This window comes from Oncorhynchus mykiss, chromosome 9 (assembly GCF_013265735.2).
Source record: "Oncorhynchus mykiss isolate Arlee chromosome 9, USDA_OmykA_1.1, whole genome shotgun sequence".
NCBI classification, from domain to species: domain Eukaryota; kingdom Metazoa; phylum Chordata; class Actinopteri; order Salmoniformes; family Salmonidae; genus Oncorhynchus; species Oncorhynchus mykiss.
The window spans coordinates 33,925,785-33,945,427 of NC_048573.1; the positions used below are offsets into that span (position 1 = coordinate 33,925,785).

Here is a 19,643-nt window from a genome sequence, read left to right on the forward strand (position 1 = left end):
GTGCAAACAAAAACACACTCAAAAACAAAAGCCAGTCAGTGTGCTCCAAACATACTGCAAAATACATGAAACACCAAAGTAGTGGTCCTGCTTTTCTTTTACAGATAATCAATATTTTTGAAACCACAGTGAAGAAGGCGCTTGTCAAGACACTTTACACACCATACAAAAATGACATAACACCAATTCTCCTCCAGCCAGGTTATTTTTATTTCCCCCCTAACTGTCACGAGCCAGTGGGTGGCACGTCATTCCAAATGCCAGGTTTTTGGAGGGATGCTCTTCGCATCATTGTGCTCTTGTCCTCGAACAATAACTGCAGTGAGACAGACAGGCTCCTCAACCCCACTGGAGCAGAGGGCTCCGCCTGCATTCACAAATACCCGGCACACACAGACAGGGTTACTATGTAAACACACACTGCACACACACTTGGATGGTGAACTCACACGCATGCTTGCATGCACACATATTTACGTTTTAGTCATTTAGCAGAAGCTCTTATCCATCCATACAGTTTGTGCATATAGTAAGCCAGCTTGGTCAGACAACCACATATCACAGTCATAGTAAGTGAAATGTTTCCTCAATGAAGTAGCTATCAGCAAATTCAGTGCTAGTAAGAAAAGAGAAGGGCTAGTGTCAGCTCAAGAAAAGTGGTGCTCATTCTACCATTTGAGTGCTAGGGCAGAGAAGAGCTTTGACTGGGCTGCCCTGTATTGAAATGGCGCCGGAGGAGATGGCCGCCATTTTACGGTCTCCTAACCTATTGTGCTATTATGTGTTTTTTTTGCAATATTTGTAAATGATTTTGTACATAATGTTTCTGCAACCATATCTTACGGAAGAAAAGAGCTTCTGGATATCAGGACAGCGATCACTCACCTCGGATTAGACAAAGATTTTTTCAACAACAAGCAGGACTCACACGATATTCTCCAAACACCCCGCAGGGCAGACATCCCAATTATTCGCATAAGGAAGCGACGCAGAGGAAGTAGAGCCAGATGCCTCGTCTGGATCCGCAGAAGGCGAGTAGGAAAGCTGCCATTACCGTCAATATTACTCGCCAACGTGCAATCATTGGAAAATAAACTAGACAAAGTACGATCACGAATATCCTACCAACGGGACATCAAAAACTGTAATATCCTATGTTTCACGGATTCACGGCTGAATGTCGACATGGATATTCAGCTAACGGGATACACGCTCCACCGGCAGGATAGAACAACACACTCGTAAGACGAGGGGGGGGAGGTCTATGCATATTTGTAAACAACAGCTGGTGCACGAAATCTAAGGAAGATCTAAGGAAGATTTTCCTCGCCTGAATTAGAGCATATTGTGATAAATTGCAGGCCACACTACTTGCCTAGAGAGTTCTCAGCTATACTTTTTGTGGCTGTCTATTTACCACCACAATCAGATGCTGGCACTAAGACCACACTCAGTTAGCTGTATAAGGAAATAAGCAAACAGGAAACCACTCACCCAGAGGCGGCGCTCCTAGTGGCAGGATACTATAATGCAGGGAAACTTAAATCACTACCAAATCTCTATCAACATGTTAAATGTGCAACCAGAGGGAAACATTTTTTAGATCACCGGTACGCCACACACAGAGATGCGTACAAAGCTCTCTCTCGCCCCCCATTTGGGAAATCCGACCACAACTCTGTCCTCCTGATTCCTGCTTACAAGCAAAAATTAAAGCAGGAAGCACCAGTGACTCAGTCTGTAAAAAAATGGTCAGATGAAGCAGATGCTAAACTACAGGACTGTTTTGCTATCACAGACTGCAACATGTTTCTGGGATTCTTCCGATGACATTGAGGAATACACCACATCAGCCACTGGCTTTATCAATAAGTGCATTGAGGACGTCGTCCCCACAGTGACTGTACGTACAGTGGGGCAAAAAAGTATTTAGTCAGCCACCAATTGTGCAAGTTATCCCACTTAAAAAGATGAGAGAGGCCTGTAATTTTCATCATAGGTACACTTCAACTATGACAGACAAAATGAGGAAAAAATATCCAGAAAATCACATTGTAGGATTTTTTATGAATTTATTTGCAAATTACGGTGGAAAATAAGTATTTGGTCACCTACAAACAAGCAAGATTTCTGGCTCTCACAGACCTGTAACATCTTCTTTAAGAGGCTCCTCTGTCCTCCACTCGTTACCTGTATTAATGGCACCTGTTTGAACTTGTTATCAGTATAAAAGACACCTGTCCGCAACCTCAAACAGTCACACTCCAAACTCCACTATGGCCAAGACCAAAGAGCTGTCAAACGACACCAGAAACAAAATTGTAGACCTGCACCAGGCTGGGAAGACTGAATCTGCAATAGGTAAGCAGCTTGGTTTGAAGAAATCAACTGTGGGAGCAATTACTAGGAAATGGAAGACATACAAGACCACTGATAATCTCCCTCGATCTGGAGCTCCACGCAAGATCTCACCCCGTGGGGTCAAAATGATCACAAGAACGGTGAGCAAAAATCCCAGAACCACACGGGGGGACCTAGTGAATGACCTGCAGAGAGCTGGGACCAAAGTAACAAAGCCTGTCATCAGTAACACACTATGCCGCCAGGGACTCAAATCCTGCAGTGCCAGACGTGTCCCTCTGCTTAAGCCAGTACATATCCAGGCCCGTCTGAAGTTTGCTAGAGAGCATTTGGATGATCCAGAAGAAGATTGGGAGAATGTCATATGGTCAGATGAAACCAAAATATAACTTTTTGGTAAAAACTCAACTCGTTGTGTTTGGAGGACAAAGAATGCTGAGTTGCATCCAAAGAACACCATACCTACTGTGAAGCATGGGGGTGGAAACATCATGCTTTGGGGCTGTTTTTCTGCAAAGGGACCAGGACGACTGATCCGTGTAAAGGAAAGAATGAATGGGGCCATTTATCGTGAGATTTTGAGTGAAAACCTCCTTCCATCAGCAAGGGCATTGAAGATGAAACGTGGCTGGGTCTTTCAGCATGACAATGATCCCAAACACACCGCCCGGGCAACGAAGGAGTGGCTTCGTAAGAAGCATTTCAAGGTCCTGGAGTGGCCTAGCCAGTCTCCAGATCTCAACCCCATAGAAAATCTTTGGAGGGAGTTGAAAGTCCGTGTTGCCCAGCAACAGCTCCAAAACATCACTGCTCTAGAGGAGATCTGCATGGAGGAATGGGCCAAAATACCAGCAACAGTGTGTGAAAACCTTGTGAAGACTTACAGAAAAAGTTTGACCTCTGTCATTGCCGACAAAGGGTATATAACAAAGTATTGAAATAAACTCTTGTTCTTGACCAAATACTTATTTTCCACCATAATTTGCAAATAAATTCATTAAAAATCCTACAATGTGATTTTCTGGATTTTTTTTTCTCATTTTGTCTGTCATAGTTGAAGTGTACCTATGATGAAAATAGGTCTCTCTCATCTTTTTAAGTGAGAGAACTTGCACAATTGGTGGCTGACTTAATACTTTTTTGCCCCACTGTACATACCCCAACCAGAAGCCATGGATTACAGGTCACATTCATACTGAGCTAAAGGGTAGAGCTGCCGCTTTAAGCTTACAAGAAATCCCGCTATGCCCTGCGACGAACCATCAAACCGCCAAAGCGTCAAAACAGGGCTAAGATTGAATCATACTACACCGGCTCCGACGCTCGTCGGATGTGGCAGGGCTTGCAAACTATTACAGGCTACAAAGGTTAGCAGAGCCGCGAGCTGCCTAGTGACACGAGCCTACCAGACGAGCTAAATCACTTCTATGCTCGCTTCGAGGCAAGCAACGCTGAGGCATGCATGAGAGCATCAGCTGTTCCGGACGACTGTGTGATCACGCGCTCAGTAGCCGACGTGAGTAAGATGTTTAAACAGGTCAACATACACAAGATTGCAGGGCCAGACAGATTACCAGGACATGTGCTCCGGGCATGTGCTGACCAACTGGCAGGTGTCCTCACTGACATTTTCAACATATCCCTGATTGAGTCTGTAATACCAACATGCTTCAAGCAGACCACCAGAGTCCCTGTGCCCAAGAACACAAAGGCAACCTGCCTAAATGACTACAGACCCGTAGCACTCACGTCCATAGCCATGAAGTTCTTTGAAAGGCTGGTAATGGCTCACATCAACATCATTATCCCAGAAACCCTAGACCCACTCCAATTTGCATACCGCCCAAACAGATCCACAGATGATGCAATCTGTATTGCACTCCACATTGCCCTTTCCTACCTGGACAAAAGGAACACGTATGTGAGAATGCTATTCATTGACTACAGCTCAGCGTTTAACACCATAATACCCTCAAAGCTCATCACTAAGCTAAGGAACCTGGGACTAAACACCTACCTCTGCAACTGGATCCTGGACTTCCTGACGGGTCGCCCCCAGGTGGTGAGAGTAGGTAGCAAAATATCTGCCACACTGAGCCTCAACACGGGAGTTCCCCAGGGGTACATGCCTAGTCCCCTCCTGTACTCCCTGTTCACCCACGACTGCATGGCCAGGCACGACTCCAACACCATCATCAAGTTTGCTGATGACACAACAGTGGTAGGCCTGATCACGACAACGACGAGACAGCCCATAGGGAGGAGGTCCTAGACCTGGCCAGATGGTGCCAGAATAACAACCTATCCCTCAACATAACCAAGACTATGATTGTGGACTACAGGAAAAGGAGCACCGAGCACGTCCCCATTCTCATCGACGGGGCTGTAGTGGAGCAGGTTGAGAGCTTCAAATTCCTTGGTGTCCACATCAACAACAAACTAGAATGGTCCAAACACACCAAGACAATCGTGAAGAGGGCACGACAAAGCCTATTCCCCCTCAGGAAACTAAAAATATTTGGCATGGGTCCTGAGATCCTCAAAAGGTTCTACAGCTGCAACATCGAGAGCATCCTGACCGGTTGCATCACTGCCTGGTACGGCAATTGCTCGGCCTCTGACCGCAAGGCACTTCAGAGGGTAGTCCATACGGCCCAATACATCACTGGGGCAAAGCTGCCTGCCATCCAGGACCTCCAGGACCAGGCGGTGTCAGAGGAAGGCCCTAAAAATTGTCAAAGACCCCAGCCACCCCAGTCATAGACTGTTCTCTCTACTACCGCATGGCAAGCGGTACCGGAGTGCCAAGTCTAGGACAGTTTTTACTTCCAAGCCATAAGACTTCTGAACAGGTAACCCAATGGTTACCCGGACTATTTGCATTGTGTGCCCCCTCCCCCCAACCCCTCTTTTACGCTGCTGTTACTCTCTGTTTATCTTATATGCATAGTCACTTTAACCATACATCAATGTGCATACTACCTCAATTGGACCTACCAACCAGTGCTCCCGCACATTGGCTAACCAGCTATCTGCATTGTGTCCCACCCGCCAACCCCTCCTTTTACGCTACTGCTACTCTCTGTTCATCATATATGCATAGTCACTTTAACCATACCTACATGTACATACTACCTCAATTAGCTAACTAACCGACTAACCGGTGCCTGTATATTGCCTTGCTACTCTTATTTTCAAATGTATTTTTACTGTTGTTTTATTTCTTTACTTACCTACACACAAACACACCTGTTTTTTTGCACTATTGGTTAGCATTTCACATTTTAACTGTTGTATTCGGCGCACGTGACAAATAAACTTTGATTTGATTTTGACCGGGTGGGAGGGCCAAGAGACCCATGGATGGAGTGCTCGGGTTGGGGTGTAGGGTTAGAAAGTAGGGAGGGGCAGTTCCCCTTGCTGCTCTGTATGCACACACACACACTCAGATACTGTGTACACACACACACACACACACACACACACACACACACACACACACACACACACACACACACACACGCGCACACGCGCACACGCACGCACACGCACGCACACACATCCAGATCAACTGATGCACAGAGACGAGGGTACAGGTGGAGAGAGCAAGGAAGATAAGGGCACATGCAGTGACAGCTGGAAGGCAAAATACTGTGAAAGGAAATTCAGCAACAGCATCAACATTCACCACAGCAAAATCATCCTCTGGAGAGAAAACCAGCCTTGTTTCATTCCACTCTTAGAATACTTCTCAGTGGGATTGACAGGAGGCCTTGACAGTGACGTGTCATTACTGTTGCCATAGTTATTCACTTACACGTGGTCTCAGAAGACATGCAACAATATTACCCTTTCACCAGGCTGTGACGTCCCTTTATGTAAATTCAGCTGAGGGCCGTGAAAGTATTCCAATTATCCAGTTTCTTTAAGCTGCTGATATGGAAGAGCTATTGTTAGTGTTGGCTGTTTTGCCTACTGTAGAATTGGATCTCCCTCCCTCCCTCACGTTCTCTGTCTCTCTCTCTCCTCCTCTCTACAGCCTAATTCTGCTCCAGAGCATTGAGCCAAAGGTCATAAAATATCCATGCCCTCAATGGTCTGTCTCTACCTCCCGCATCCCTTTTCGCTCCATATTTCTACTCCCCCTCTCTCTCTTTCTTGCTCCTTCTCACTCACACCCTATTTATCTTCCTCTCTCATATTCTTACTAAGATCTCTCACTGCACACAATAATACAACAAATTGATTCATGCATACACTGAAAGCAAAACATCATTATCTTGCATTATCTACAAATCAGAAACTACTATCTTTGATTATGTTTACGTCCCAACACTACATCATTAACAAATATTGTGCTCTGTACAAATGCCCATACTGTATATATGAATGAGAATGCACAGGAGCACTTGTGCCACCTGCAGGAACAAGTATACATAGCACCATTGAATGCACGGCTGCCTAGGTCTGCTACCTAGTCTAATGCATTTTGACAGCTAACTGATGGAGTGAATTGAACAGCCGTTGACCTTTATCACACAATCTATCCATCTCACTCTCTCTCTCCCCCTTAATATGTACAACACCCTGTACAGGCCTCCTGTTTTCTATGTACGTTACATGGAAAGACTTTGGAATGAGAGCAAATGAGAATAAATGAGCTGTGATGTCAGACCACAGTAGCTATGCTACCTTTATTATTCAGGTTATTTTTCCTAATCCATTCCCAGAGTTTGTATTATTTGCTGCCTGAAGCACAGGAGGAGGGAATTGTGTAGGCTAAAGCATCTTCCAGGGTCTGCCATGGACCCAGGGGTCCGAAGTGAACCCTTTCGTAACACACACACACACATGCACACACACTTTCATGTACGGACACTTTCTTACTTGCTTACACTGTAAAAAGAAAAGGTTCCTGGAGAATCCTTTAGGGATTATTCAAATTGAAAAAAAAGTATTTAGTCAGCCACCAATTGTGCAAGTTCTCCCACTTAAAAAGATGAGAGAGGCCTGTAATTTTCATCATAGGTACACTTCAACTATGACAGACAAAATGAGAAAAAAATCCAGAAAATCACATTGCAGGATTTTTAATGAATTTATTTGCAAATTATGGTGGAAAATAAGTATAAAAAAGGAGGATGGTACATGTGATCTGCATAACATACCAATACCAATTTGTATACCTTTGTAAGCCTCTTCCTCTGTGTACCTGCAGACACAAAAGTGAGCAGTTCAGTCATCTGCACCCAATACAGCTAGCCTTCAACATGTTCATTTTAATTGTTTTATTTAACCTTCATTTAACCAGGCAAGTCAGTTAGGAACAAATTCTCATTTACAATGACAGCTTACCCCGGTCAAACATGGACGACGCTGGGCCAGTTGTGCGCCATCCTATGGAACTCCCAATCACAGTCGGATGTGATACAGCCTGCATATTCTTAACTCTTTGTTGATTTAATATTCATCTTCTAAGAGCTTTGAGGATCTTAGAAGAACCCTTGTTGAACACCTCATTTTTAGAGTGTATGGCGGCACAATGCACACATGCACAGTGTGGGTGACAATAACTGTGGTGTAGGCAACACAATGCAGTTACTGGAATCATCATGACCACAGCATCAAAGACCTGACAGATTCTCTACTATTTATTCAAACACAAAGCATAGCAAATGGATGGAGTTGAGTAGTTAACAACATTTCCACTGATGTCTGGCTTTAAGCAAACAAAGCATATTGTGTGCATGTCCTGAAGGAAAGTGTCCATGTTGTTTTAATTAGGCTACTAGTCAACTTGAACTTGAGACCAAGAGTGCATTTTCTAGATCATCATCGGATATAACACATTCATATACCACACCGTTACAAAAGGCCTTAAATGAAAGATAACAATTTGCCATTTCTGTTCATTAATAGTCAATAAAAAAGGTGTTCACAAAAATGAATATGGATAGCATCTTTTTTTTAAAGTTGCTTGTTGAAGCAAGTCACATGATGGAAGTTTGTCCCCAAAGACCCATCAAAGCCTCATGTACATATACATTAGTCTATAAAACAGTGTTCCCCTATCTGTAACTTGGGGACCCCTAGGTTTGCACATCTTTGTTTTTCAAATCAAATCAAAATGTTTTTGTTACATATGCCAAATACAACAGGTGTAGACTTTACCGTGAAATGTTTAATTATGAACCCTGCTGTAATATTTGTGTTGTGGAGAAATGACCAGGCAGGAGACGGGAGTACAGTTAGTTTTCGTTTAGTCAAAACCCCTCGTGCTCTACAGTTCCCGGCATTCCAGTGCGCATGTGCATTTCCTATTAGGTGTAGTAACGTAACACTGCCGTAATGCATTACTGCTTAGTAACAGCACAGTAACTAATATAAACAGATTTTAGATACTACACCTGCATTGTTAAAAATAAGAAAAAGAACGAATAAGTAACATATCGGATTAAAATACACAAGAACTTAGCTATATACGAGGAATACATTTTCACGCCCTGGCCTTAGTATTTTGTGTTTTCTTTATTATTGTGGTTAGGCCAGGGTGTGACATGGGTGATTTATGTGGTTTGTTTGTCTAGGGGTTTCGTAGTTTATGGGATTGTGTTTAGTTAAGTAGTCTAGGAAAGTCTATGGTTGCCTAGAGTGGTTCTCAATCAGAGGCAGGTGTTTATCGTTGTCTCTGATTGGGAACCATATTTAGGCAGCCATATTCTTTGGGTATTTCGTGGGTGATTGTTCCCGTCTCTGTGTTTTGCACCAGTTAGGACTGTTTTCGGTTTTCTTGTTTTGTATAAGTATATTGTTCACGTTATCATCTTTATTAAAGATGTTTATAAATAGCCACGCTGCGTTTTGGTCCGCCTCTCTTTCACCAGAAGAAAACCGTAACATAAATACACAATGAGTAACGACTTGTCTATATACACAGGGTACCAGTACCATATCAACGTGCAGGGGTACAAGGTATTTGAGGTAGATATGTACATAAAGGCAGGGTTTAAGTGCCTAGGCATCAGAATGGATTATAATAATATAAGTAAAATAAAGAACAGAGTACCAGCAGCATAGGATGTGTGTGCGTGTGTGTGTGTCCGTGTAGTGTATGAGTTTGTGTGAGAGTGTCAGTTTAGAGTGTGACTGAGTGAGTGAGTAGAGTCTTGTGAGTGTGCATAGAGTCAGTGTGAGATAAGGTCAATGCAGATAGTCCAGGTAAACATTTGAGTAACTATTTAGCAGTCTTATGGCTTGGGGGTAGAAGCTGTCTGTTGGTGCGAGAGGCGATGCTCTATTACCATTTGCCGGATGGTAGCAGAGTGAACAGTCTAAGTGTAGCAATTTTTTGGGCCTTCCTCTGACACAGCCTGATATAGAAGTCCTGGATGGCAGGGAGCTCAGCCCAAGTGAAATCCGCACCACCCTCTGTAGCTTTGCGGTCGAGGGTAGGGCAGTGGCCGTACCATTCAAGATGCTCTCAATGGTGCAGCTGTAGAACCTTTTGAGGATCTGAGGGCCAATGCCAAATATTTTCAGCCTCCTGTTCCAGCCCAGCATTTGCATACCTGTTAAAAATAAATGATGAAGCGTTTAACTGGTTAAATCAGGTGTGCTAGTACTGTGACATTGAGTAGAGACGTTACTATATCTGAAGAGAGATGGAGAAGAAGAGGGACATACACAATATCCTTAGCAGATGGAAAAGCTTTGGATCTGGAACCTCAGCCATTCCCTTTGTAGGTAAGAACTATTCTCTTTTATTAAAAAGACTGGTATACCATCTTGACTTGGTTGTTTAAAGGTATTCCAAGGAAACCTGACATATTAATGAATCAAACTTTGAAAATAATCATAATGACAAATACTGTAAAAATACTATTTTTTTGTCTGTCTGTCTGTTCATCCGGCCCTCTGTCATTCTGTTTGTACAGTTGTGTGTGCGTAGTTGTGAAGCCCAGAATTACTGCAGAGGGAGGTACACTGACCTGGCCACCATGGACAGCATGGAGGACTCTGTAGGCGGTGGTTATAGAGGATTAGTCTGGATAGGGCTGCAGAAGGAGGATTCTGTCAGGTGGTATTGGTTACATTCAGGGGAATGTCTAGACGGGAACTTGGGTGATGACAACCCAACACTATTGTGCACAAATGCACTGGACGACTGGAAGATGGTACGGTACAGATACGGTACAGATTTAAAAACTGCATAATAGTGCGATTAACATTTTAAGGTATTATCCGATTGAACCGACATATGCAGAAGTTACCGTGAATGCATTCTCAGCATTCAAATCTTCCACGATACGGGTTTAATCTCGGCCATAACATATTTTTGTTTTTATCAATACATGTCTTTACTTCCCCAACCACTTAAACACTAACCCACATATCCCTTGACAGTAGTCCTTGTATTTACAGTAACTATTGGGGTTATGAAATCTGCCTATTTCTCTCATTTCTGAGAAAAATTCCTCAGATGTTGCTGTGGACTTAGCATTTATCTGGGAAGATTATCAGAAGTACCGTCGACAGCACCACACAGACCTAGCCAGTGCCCTGAACCAGAATGAAAACCAGAGGATCCAGACAACTACAAAGTGGGGGTATCACATGTGGATCGGCCTGCACAGAGACTCCTTCAAGTGGTCAGACCAGAGTGCCGACTCATTAAAAAACTGGGAGCAAGGACAACCTCAATACAATGTGACCCACAAATGTCTGGTGTCTTCTACACACAAATGGGAATGTGAAGTTGAGAGATAGGAAATGACGTAGCCATGGTGCCCTCCATGTATGAAAAGATAAGCAGTCAGAGTGAAGCTGATGCCAAACTCCTCGTGACCATGACTGATCCGGCTGTGCTGGAGGCCACCTTAAAGGTACAAGTATAAAAGGATGGAGAAAGAGATGTCTCAAGCTGCCAAACCGAGTTGGAAAAGGCAGCTAGGCGGAGAAGACTTCAAGGAGGAGAAGGAGATGTCTCAAGCTGCAAAACTGAGTTGGAAAAGGCAGCTAGGCGGAGAAGACTTCAAGGAGGAGAAGGAGATGTCTCAAGCTGCAAAACTGAGTTGGAAAAGGCAGCCAGGCGGAGAAAACTTCAAGGAGAAGGAGATGTCTCAAGCTGACAAACTGAGTTGGAAAAGGCAGCCAGGCGGAGAAGACTTCAAGGAGGAGAAGGATATGTCTCAAGCTGACAAACTGAGTTGGAAAAGGCAGCCAGGCGGAGAAGACTTCAAGGAGAAGGAGATGTCTCAAGCTGCCAAACCGAGTTGGAAAAGGCAGCCAGGCAGAGAAGACTTCAAGGAGGAGAAGGAGATGTCTCAAGCTGACAAACCGAGTTGGAAAAGGCAGCCAGGCGGAGAAGACTTCAAGGAGGAGAAGGAGATGTCTCAAGCTGACAAACCGAGTTGGAAAAGGCAGCCAGGCAGAGAAGACTTCAAGGAGGAGAAGGAGATGTCTCAAGCTGCCAAACTGAGTTGGAAAAGGGAGCCAGGCGGAGAAGACTTCAAGGAGGAGAAGGAGCTGGAGAGATGTGAGAAGAAAAGGGGGAAGAGAAAAATGAAGGGAAAAAGATAATTATAACTTTGTGAAATATCATCTGATCTACAGTTAATCTCCTATGTTCTGATGGGATATTTAGTATTGTCACATTCTTTGTCAAGAATGTATTGTGAAATGTGTACCTTAACTAATACAAAAGCATTTACTACATGCTAATAAAAAAAGATGTTCAAAAATGTATTGGTGGAGATTGTGGAGAACCACAACTCCTCTGTTCTAATAAGTGGTAGCCGTGGTACAGGCCGGTTAACCCCATGCGGACATTTTGTTTGTTTGCAGTAAGTTATGACATACTGTACATGTAGCCTGCACAGCTCAACTCTGAATATTTATTACTGTTTCAAATACATTTGTTTTTATTGTCTAACATTACCATTAACTTGCACCACTGTCTTTGGCTGAGTTTGGTGGAGCAGGAACAAGCAAGTATCATGCACTAGGGGTCAAAGTGTGTTCCCGAAACAATGCACATACTTGCTAGAGCACCTTTACACTGCGCAGGCGCTACTCTGTTCTTGAAGAAGGGGTGGTAATCATTTTGGTTCATTAATTATTTTGCCAGTAATAAAATGTGTATGCTCAGCATTTATATATTGAAAAAATAATCTAAAATGTATATAAAGAGAATAAATAAATAAAAATTCTATGCATGGAATGTTTATGTTTAAAATATGTTTAAAATATGTAATCATTTGACTTATGCTCCTTTTGTAACCAGGAGAGAAGTGGGAATTTACCAGTAGTGATACCATTCCATATTTCCCGCTCCTAGCCATTACTACAAGTCCATCCTCCCCAATTAAGTTCCCACCAACCTCCTATGATTCATGTGCTTTGAACTTGTTGAGAAACGCTGATTGGCTAATGGCCAAAAAGCTACATAAACCATCAACTAAAATTAGGATTACAGCTATCATGTTTGTAAACAAATGATATGTTGTTCAACAACCATATTAATGGAGAGCTTTTTATAAATCATGTTTTGCTGCATTTAAGTGCAGAAAATGCGGTTATCAAGGTAATTTCCTTAGGAGAGTGGGAGCTCTGGATAATAGGCGAGTTTCCACTAGTAAATACCAGTTGGAGCGCCGTTCAAATCGATTATTCACAGTCGTATGTGGTAAATGTCCACTTCCTACTTGGTTACGAATGCAGCATTACACACCTGCCCTTGCTGTCTTCCAGATATGTGGCAGGTAATGCTACGATCCTAACCAAGTACCACTGGGGAAAATCCACTTGAACGTCACTCCAACTGGTAATTACTAGTGGGAAACTCGTCTATCGTGCCTGAGCTCTGACTTACCCACATGCTGACCTCTGGCCAAGGCAGCAGCTACTCTTCCTGGGGTCCAGCAAAATTAAGGTAGTTCATACAATTTTAAAAACATAACAATACATTCACAGATTTCACAACACACTGTGTGCCCTCAGGACCTTACTCCACCACATATCTACAGTCCACAATCCGTGTATAGTGCGCATGTTTTATAGTGTGTGTGTGCATGTGTCTGTGCCTATGTTGCTTCACAGTCCCCGCTGTTCCATAAGGTGTATTTTTAAAATCTAATATTACTGCTTGCATCAGTTATTTGATCTGGAATAGAGTTCCATGTAGTCATGGCTCTATTTAGTACTGTGAGCCTCCCATAGTCTGTTCTGGACTTTGGGACTGTGAAGAGACCTCTTGTGGAATGTCTTGTGGGTTATGCATGGGTGTCCGAGCTGTGTGCCAGAAGTTAAAACAGACAGTACCATATCATAACATGTCAGTACCATATATCATAGTGTGATCCTAATCTCAGTTTGTTACCTGTATAGAAGACACCTGGGAGCCAGAAATCGTTCTGATTGAGAGGGAGTCAAATACTTATTTCCCTTATTAAAATGCAAATACATTTATAACATTTGACATGCGTTTTTCTGGATTTTTGTTGTTGTTATTCTGTCTCTCACTGTTCAAATAAACCTACCATTAAAATTATAGACGGATCATTTCTGTCAGTGGGAAAACGTAAAAAATCAGCAGGGGATCAAATACTTTTTTCCCCTCACTGTACTTAAGTCGTTTTTTTGGGGTATCTGTACTTTACGACTGATATTTTTTACAACTTTTACTGCCACATTCCTAAAGAAAATAAAGTACTTTTTACTCCATAAATTGTCCCTGACACCCAAAAGTACTTGTTACACTTTAATTCTTATCAATAGAACATCCCTACTGCCTCTGATCTGGTGGACTCACTAAACAATTGCTTACTTTGTAAATTATGATGATTCTGATTGTTGAAGTGTGCCCCTGGCTATCTGTATAAAATAAATTAAAATGGTGCAGTCTGGTTTGCGAAACTCTTTATACTTAAATATATTTAAAGCAGCTGTCAATTTAGCTTTGCTTTTGGTGAATTATCTTCACTTCATTTTCTTTTTAAAACTTTCTATTCAAAGTTCCTACAAGAGGTCATGCCTTTTGCTCCTTTGAACCTTACAAGGGAAAAAACTTTTCACAACCAAATGTCTTTCTTAATAGCTAAATATGTGTATTGAACTGTCACATTTGTCTGCAACCAAATGTCCTTCTTATAAAGATTGACTGACAGTGATTTGTGTATGTGGAAGTAACGGTGTCACCTACTGTCAATTTCCATTCCCAGTCAAACATACTGCCAATCATTGGTTCTATTTTCCACAGAGCAGCAAGCGATGGAAATGACATAGACAGAGCTGATAAAAGATTGTCTTTAATGTTTGGCATTGTTAATGAATCCATACCACAGCAGTTATGGGAGTAGGAAAACCACCTTTACAACCAAACACTGTTTGATCATGCTAACACCATCTGTACAAGAAAGCACATTGAAAAGTGTATAAAGTATTTATATTTGAAGACTTGAAGTCAAGAACAATGCAGACAACCACAGTCTAATGTATTTGTCTTCTTTAAACATCGATTATAGATATTCATCAATTACATCGATTTCTGGAGTACATGTATTTACACGAAACAACAATAAAATTATTTTAGGGGGGTCTGCAATAATTTTCAAAAATATTTCACAATACCGCTGTATGTACAGTAACAGAATTTACATTGAAAAATTCTATTGTACCTATATTTGATCTGAGTATCGCTCCTCTTCACACAAACATCAGCCTCCCCATACATCTGACTTTCATCTTATATTTGATCCATAGTTCTGTTCTTCCATACTAATTCCACAGTCTGCAAAACATACCCTGCATCCTTCATCACATCGGTGAACTATGTCCTCACAACTGGATGTACCTGCATACAAAAATAGATGTTGTCTGATCAGTGGACAACCTAATGTGCAAGAACACAAAGCAAAGCATTCACCTGCAAAAAAACTACACAGGGAATTTTTTTTCCAACCCACTGGTTGGTTATACATTACATCTCAGCAAACACTGTCTGTTGTACTTTCATTGCCCAAGGAGGTCAACCTCATGGTCCTGTCTGAGCTTCTCATACTCCTCCTCTGTACACACAAACATCTCTCTATTGCAGATCAGAGTGAAGAGAAACTGCAGGCAAAAACTAAGTATACTGTAGCTCTACAAACCAAGGCAGGACAAAACAGATGCCACACATAGATATCATGAGGTTTGTTCGGAAAACGTAGAGAACGTGATGAAAAAATGAGAGCTGTCATTTCATGAGCTTTACAGAAACAGTCAAGTGAGGTGTCAGAATGAGAGACTGATACTGCATTTCAGTGCACTTAAGGCAGGTAGTTGTTTTAGAACACTGTTTGAGGGAGTTTGGATTTGCCATTCGGTGGGCAGAGGGGGGTGACGGTGAGTAGAACAGGTAACTGACAGGAGCAATGTCATTGCCTTTAGTCCTTTTACACACAGTCCATATGTATTACTTGTTAATTGACATGGTCTTGAAACATAGAGAGGCAGAGAGTGATGTGTGATAAGGTGTGATAATTGTTTTTACGAGTATAGTTAGTCCAGTAGGTGGTTGAGGTACTGTTGAGGCATTATTCTTCGCTACTTCTCATCTTACTCCTAGTTGAGGGTTAAGGATGTTTTCACCATGGTTCATTTTCTCCATCACTATCTCCTTTCAAGGAACAATCCAGTCTTATGGAATCCAACTCAACCTGTGCAACTGACATTGGGAACTCGCTGTTGTTCCAGAGCTCTCTGTGGCACCGGACAATCCCACCCCTCCCTCATAGTCCTCCCAAGGATTTATCAGCTCTTTCAGTCTGGGTCACATTCACGCTCCTCTCATGAGATATTTCGGTCTGTTACACAAAAGGCAAGAAGACTGTAATAAAGACAACTTCACATGAACAGAAAAGAAGACCTGCCACTTGTGTCATACAAAACAGCACATCTTGTTTGAATACATTCACATTGTTTTCCATACGTACTGTATGGAGGGATAATCCTAAACTGAGGTTTATATGTCCCTAGAGGCTTTGGTCAAGAAGAGTGACCCAGGTCCAAATAACAGACCTGCTTTCAATGAGAAGCAGGTAGCAGAATAGAACAGAAGATTGGAGAATGTCATATGGTGAAGCACTATACAGCGTTTTGTAAATCAGAGGATGAAAAGTCCATTTAAAAACCCCATACATACTGTAGCAAGTGTATCAAAATAATAGGATAGATATATGGAGTATTAAAAGCAGAAAAGTCATCATGACTTTACTAAGTGTATAACTTTGTGCAGTTGCCTTTCGTTGTGGAAAAGGGAGGGGGGATTCTATTTGGGGATCGTATGGGTTGATCATGTTGATGAGGATCGTCATGTTTCACAAAACGGCTGTATAATGTTCTCAAATGAAAATAAACATGCTCACAGACTAGTTGTACAACAGTGTACAGTCAACATCTATTTAAACAAAGTGATTATTATCGGTCATATTGTCCAACAGATACTATTCCCTTATTAATTCCTATGATGCTGCTTCATCCATTCAGAATCAGACTGAATACACTGGGGAGAGTGAAGGTGTAACTCAATAGTCTAAAGTGGCTTCCTCTCCCCTTCATCTGCTCTGATATAAAAACATGGGATGGATGACAGCAATATTGTTAATGCCTACAATGTATTTGCATGATTCACCAGCCCATGTTCTTTCACATCAATTCAGATGATGGTAAGGAGACAACAGGAAGGGAGCCACTTTAGACTAGTAAGATGTACCAAGAGGCCCAGCCCTGTAGTCTCCTCATGGTGTCTCCTCGTGCTCCTCGCTGATGCACTGCTCCCAGGCAGCCTTGGCTAGCTCCTCTCTGTGACTATGGGGGGAGTGGAAGATCCTCCGAGGAAGGGGGATGGGCTGGGGCACCAGGGAGCTCAGGTCCTCCTCAGGGATGCACCCTTCCCTCAGGTAGGGCTTGGGGGGCACAGCTGGGGGCTGAGGGCGCCGGTAAGGAATGTGGTGTGGGCCGTGGAGGGGTACCTGGTGGTGGGTGGGCCCGTGGGGATGAGGGTGGCCGTCAAGGATGGCCGGTTGGTGGTGAGAGTGGGGGTGGAAGTGAGTTTGGGATTGGGGGAGGTGTGAGACAGGGTTACGGTAGTGAAAGGGTCGGACATGGTCGAGGGACTCTGGTTCTGGCCCACTGTAGTGGATGTGCAGATAGGGAGAGGCCAGGTACTCATCAGGGGTCCACAGGTGGCTGGGTAAGGGCTCCATGGCGTCATTCCGCACAGTTTGGGCATCGGGGTACTGGGCCCCAAAGTTACTCTCACTCAGAGAGGAGACCCCGCTGCTGGCACTGCCCGAGAGGGTGGAATTACTGCCCCCCAGGGCTGACTGAGGACTAGTGGGGGAGCCAGGTATGGGGTGGAGAGGAGACTGGAGGGATGGAGAGAGAGAGAAAGAGGAAGATAAGAAATGGGTTGGCATCTGTTGACCAAGTAAAGAAGATGTACCGGTACAGTATGTTGAACGGTCTGTTACCTTTCTGAGAGAGCGAACAGGCAGTGCCGGGGGTGGGTCACTGTTCTGGTGGTGGAACGCATCAAAGTGCATCAGGAAGTGGCCTAAAGCAGAGGTGAAAACAGTCATATCAGAATAAACTTCCAAAACCTGTCTAGTGGACATGACAGCCAAGGGACTCTTACCCATAGATAAGGTGTATATAAATTGGTGGTACCTGGTGGGAAGGACCTGGGTGGGACAGGGGGCATGATGATGCCCCCTGTAGGTCCCTGGATGTAGGGCAATGTCTCCCTGCCCTCGCCATCTAGACTCCAGCTGCTCGGGCCACTAGGGAACACTGGGGGAACACCAGCAAACCACAGGCTCACTACAGAGCTAGGACTAAGTTCTGTCCTACTTAGGTCATTTCTCATGAACACTAGAGAACACCAGCATTTACCAATTTTAAGACAGGCATACAGTATACTCACCTTTCTCTGGCAAGCTCGTGGGAGGGTCAACACACGGCTTACAGGGGTTCACTTGCTGGAGTAAGGCACGTTGCTGATGGTTGCTCTGCAAACAGAGAGACACCAGAATCTAAAGATAACTGAAAAGGACAAGAACAAACAGTGTGTTCTGGGGGCTCAGTACCAGCCTATTTCTGCTTTGGCCAGCCTTCTTTTCTCACGCTCAGTGAACTAGCTGTCGTCTTCTCCTTAACTAACGCAGCAATGTCATCAGTTCACTTCAGTGCTATTTTAACATAGTTTGGTCTGTAATGTCAGCACCTGTCCGTTCTCAGTCATGGTGTAGTACATGGTGTTGTTGACTCTCTGGTGAGGCGGCAGCAGCATCATCACCTCCCGGTTGTGTTTGGCTTTATCCGGCAGGGACGGAGAGCCTGGGGGAGGAAGGGGGGAGAGGACAGGTCAGACAGACATCAGAGACCCATTGGGAGAATCTCAATTGGATTTGCTAAATTCTTCAGGTTCTCTTCTTCATCATCTCCTTCCCTCCTTTTAAAAAAAAAGGTCAAAGATAATTGATGTGAGGAGGAAAGGAGAGGAAGCCTGGAAACAAATGCTCTTGTATGAAATGAGATTCTCCTTCTCCACTAACCCGTCAACAGGCAAATTACGTTTACAGATGAGGAATCGCGAAACATGTGTAAAGTGGTAAAAATAAATGTTGCTAGTTGTGCCAGACATTTTATAGTAGATAAAAATATAAGTAGCATTATGTTAACGTGCGAATGCTTTTCTCCTCCGATAAAACAAGAGATGATTCAAAAGGGGGTTTGGCAGATTTCACATCTCTTTCGAATAGGATACATTTGCGTATCCAAGGCCAAAGGAGGCTTTCAAGGAGAGGAGCAAACTCCTCGGTTCGCCAATTAACAAATTGACTCTCCTACATATGGTGACCATTTATCGGTTCCCAGCTCACGGAGGAGTCGAGGAGAGGACAGACTTTTCCCCCATTCATACATTGGAAGTACACTGACTAACAGTAAAATAGGCTCATATCACAACCATGAACATAAGTTTAAAATGGATGCTTACAGATCTGTTAGGGATCCCTGTTTGCCAGAAATAATTAAAGCAAAGCATGAAAACCATTATCAGCGATATTTGATCTGATGTTCTACAGTATCTAAGCTTGCTAATACTGCTGTTTCTCAGCACAACATGTCAGGTAAAATATATAGGACCAGTCAAAAGATTGGACACACCTCATTGCAGGGTTTTCTTTATTTGTTAGTGAAGACATCAAACCTATGAAATAACACACATGGTATTTACCAAA

General features: G+C 43.2%; 1 protein-coding gene across 7 annotated transcripts in view; it reads right to left on the reverse strand.

Annotated features, from left to right (window-relative positions):
• Positions 1-14,650: 14,650 nt before the first annotated feature.
• The window catches only part of LOC110531948 (dedicator of cytokinesis protein 3), a 58,574-nt gene continuing 53,581 nt past the window's right edge, over positions 14,651-19,643 (reverse strand). For all 7 annotated transcript variants that reach the window (XM_021615490.2, XM_036987837.1, XM_021615489.2 and 4 more), the window contains exons 50-54: positions 18,626-18,738; positions 18,326-18,410; positions 18,070-18,192; positions 17,874-17,956; positions 14,651-17,768 (exon numbers count right to left, since the gene is read on the reverse strand). In XM_021615490.2, the coding sequence (XP_021471165.2) occupies positions 17,139-17,768; positions 17,874-17,956; positions 18,070-18,192; positions 18,326-18,410; positions 18,626-18,738 (1,034 nt within the window). In that variant the 3' untranslated portion in view covers positions 14,651-17,138. The remainder of the gene's footprint in view (positions 17,769-17,873; positions 17,957-18,069; positions 18,193-18,325; positions 18,411-18,625; positions 18,739-19,643) is intronic.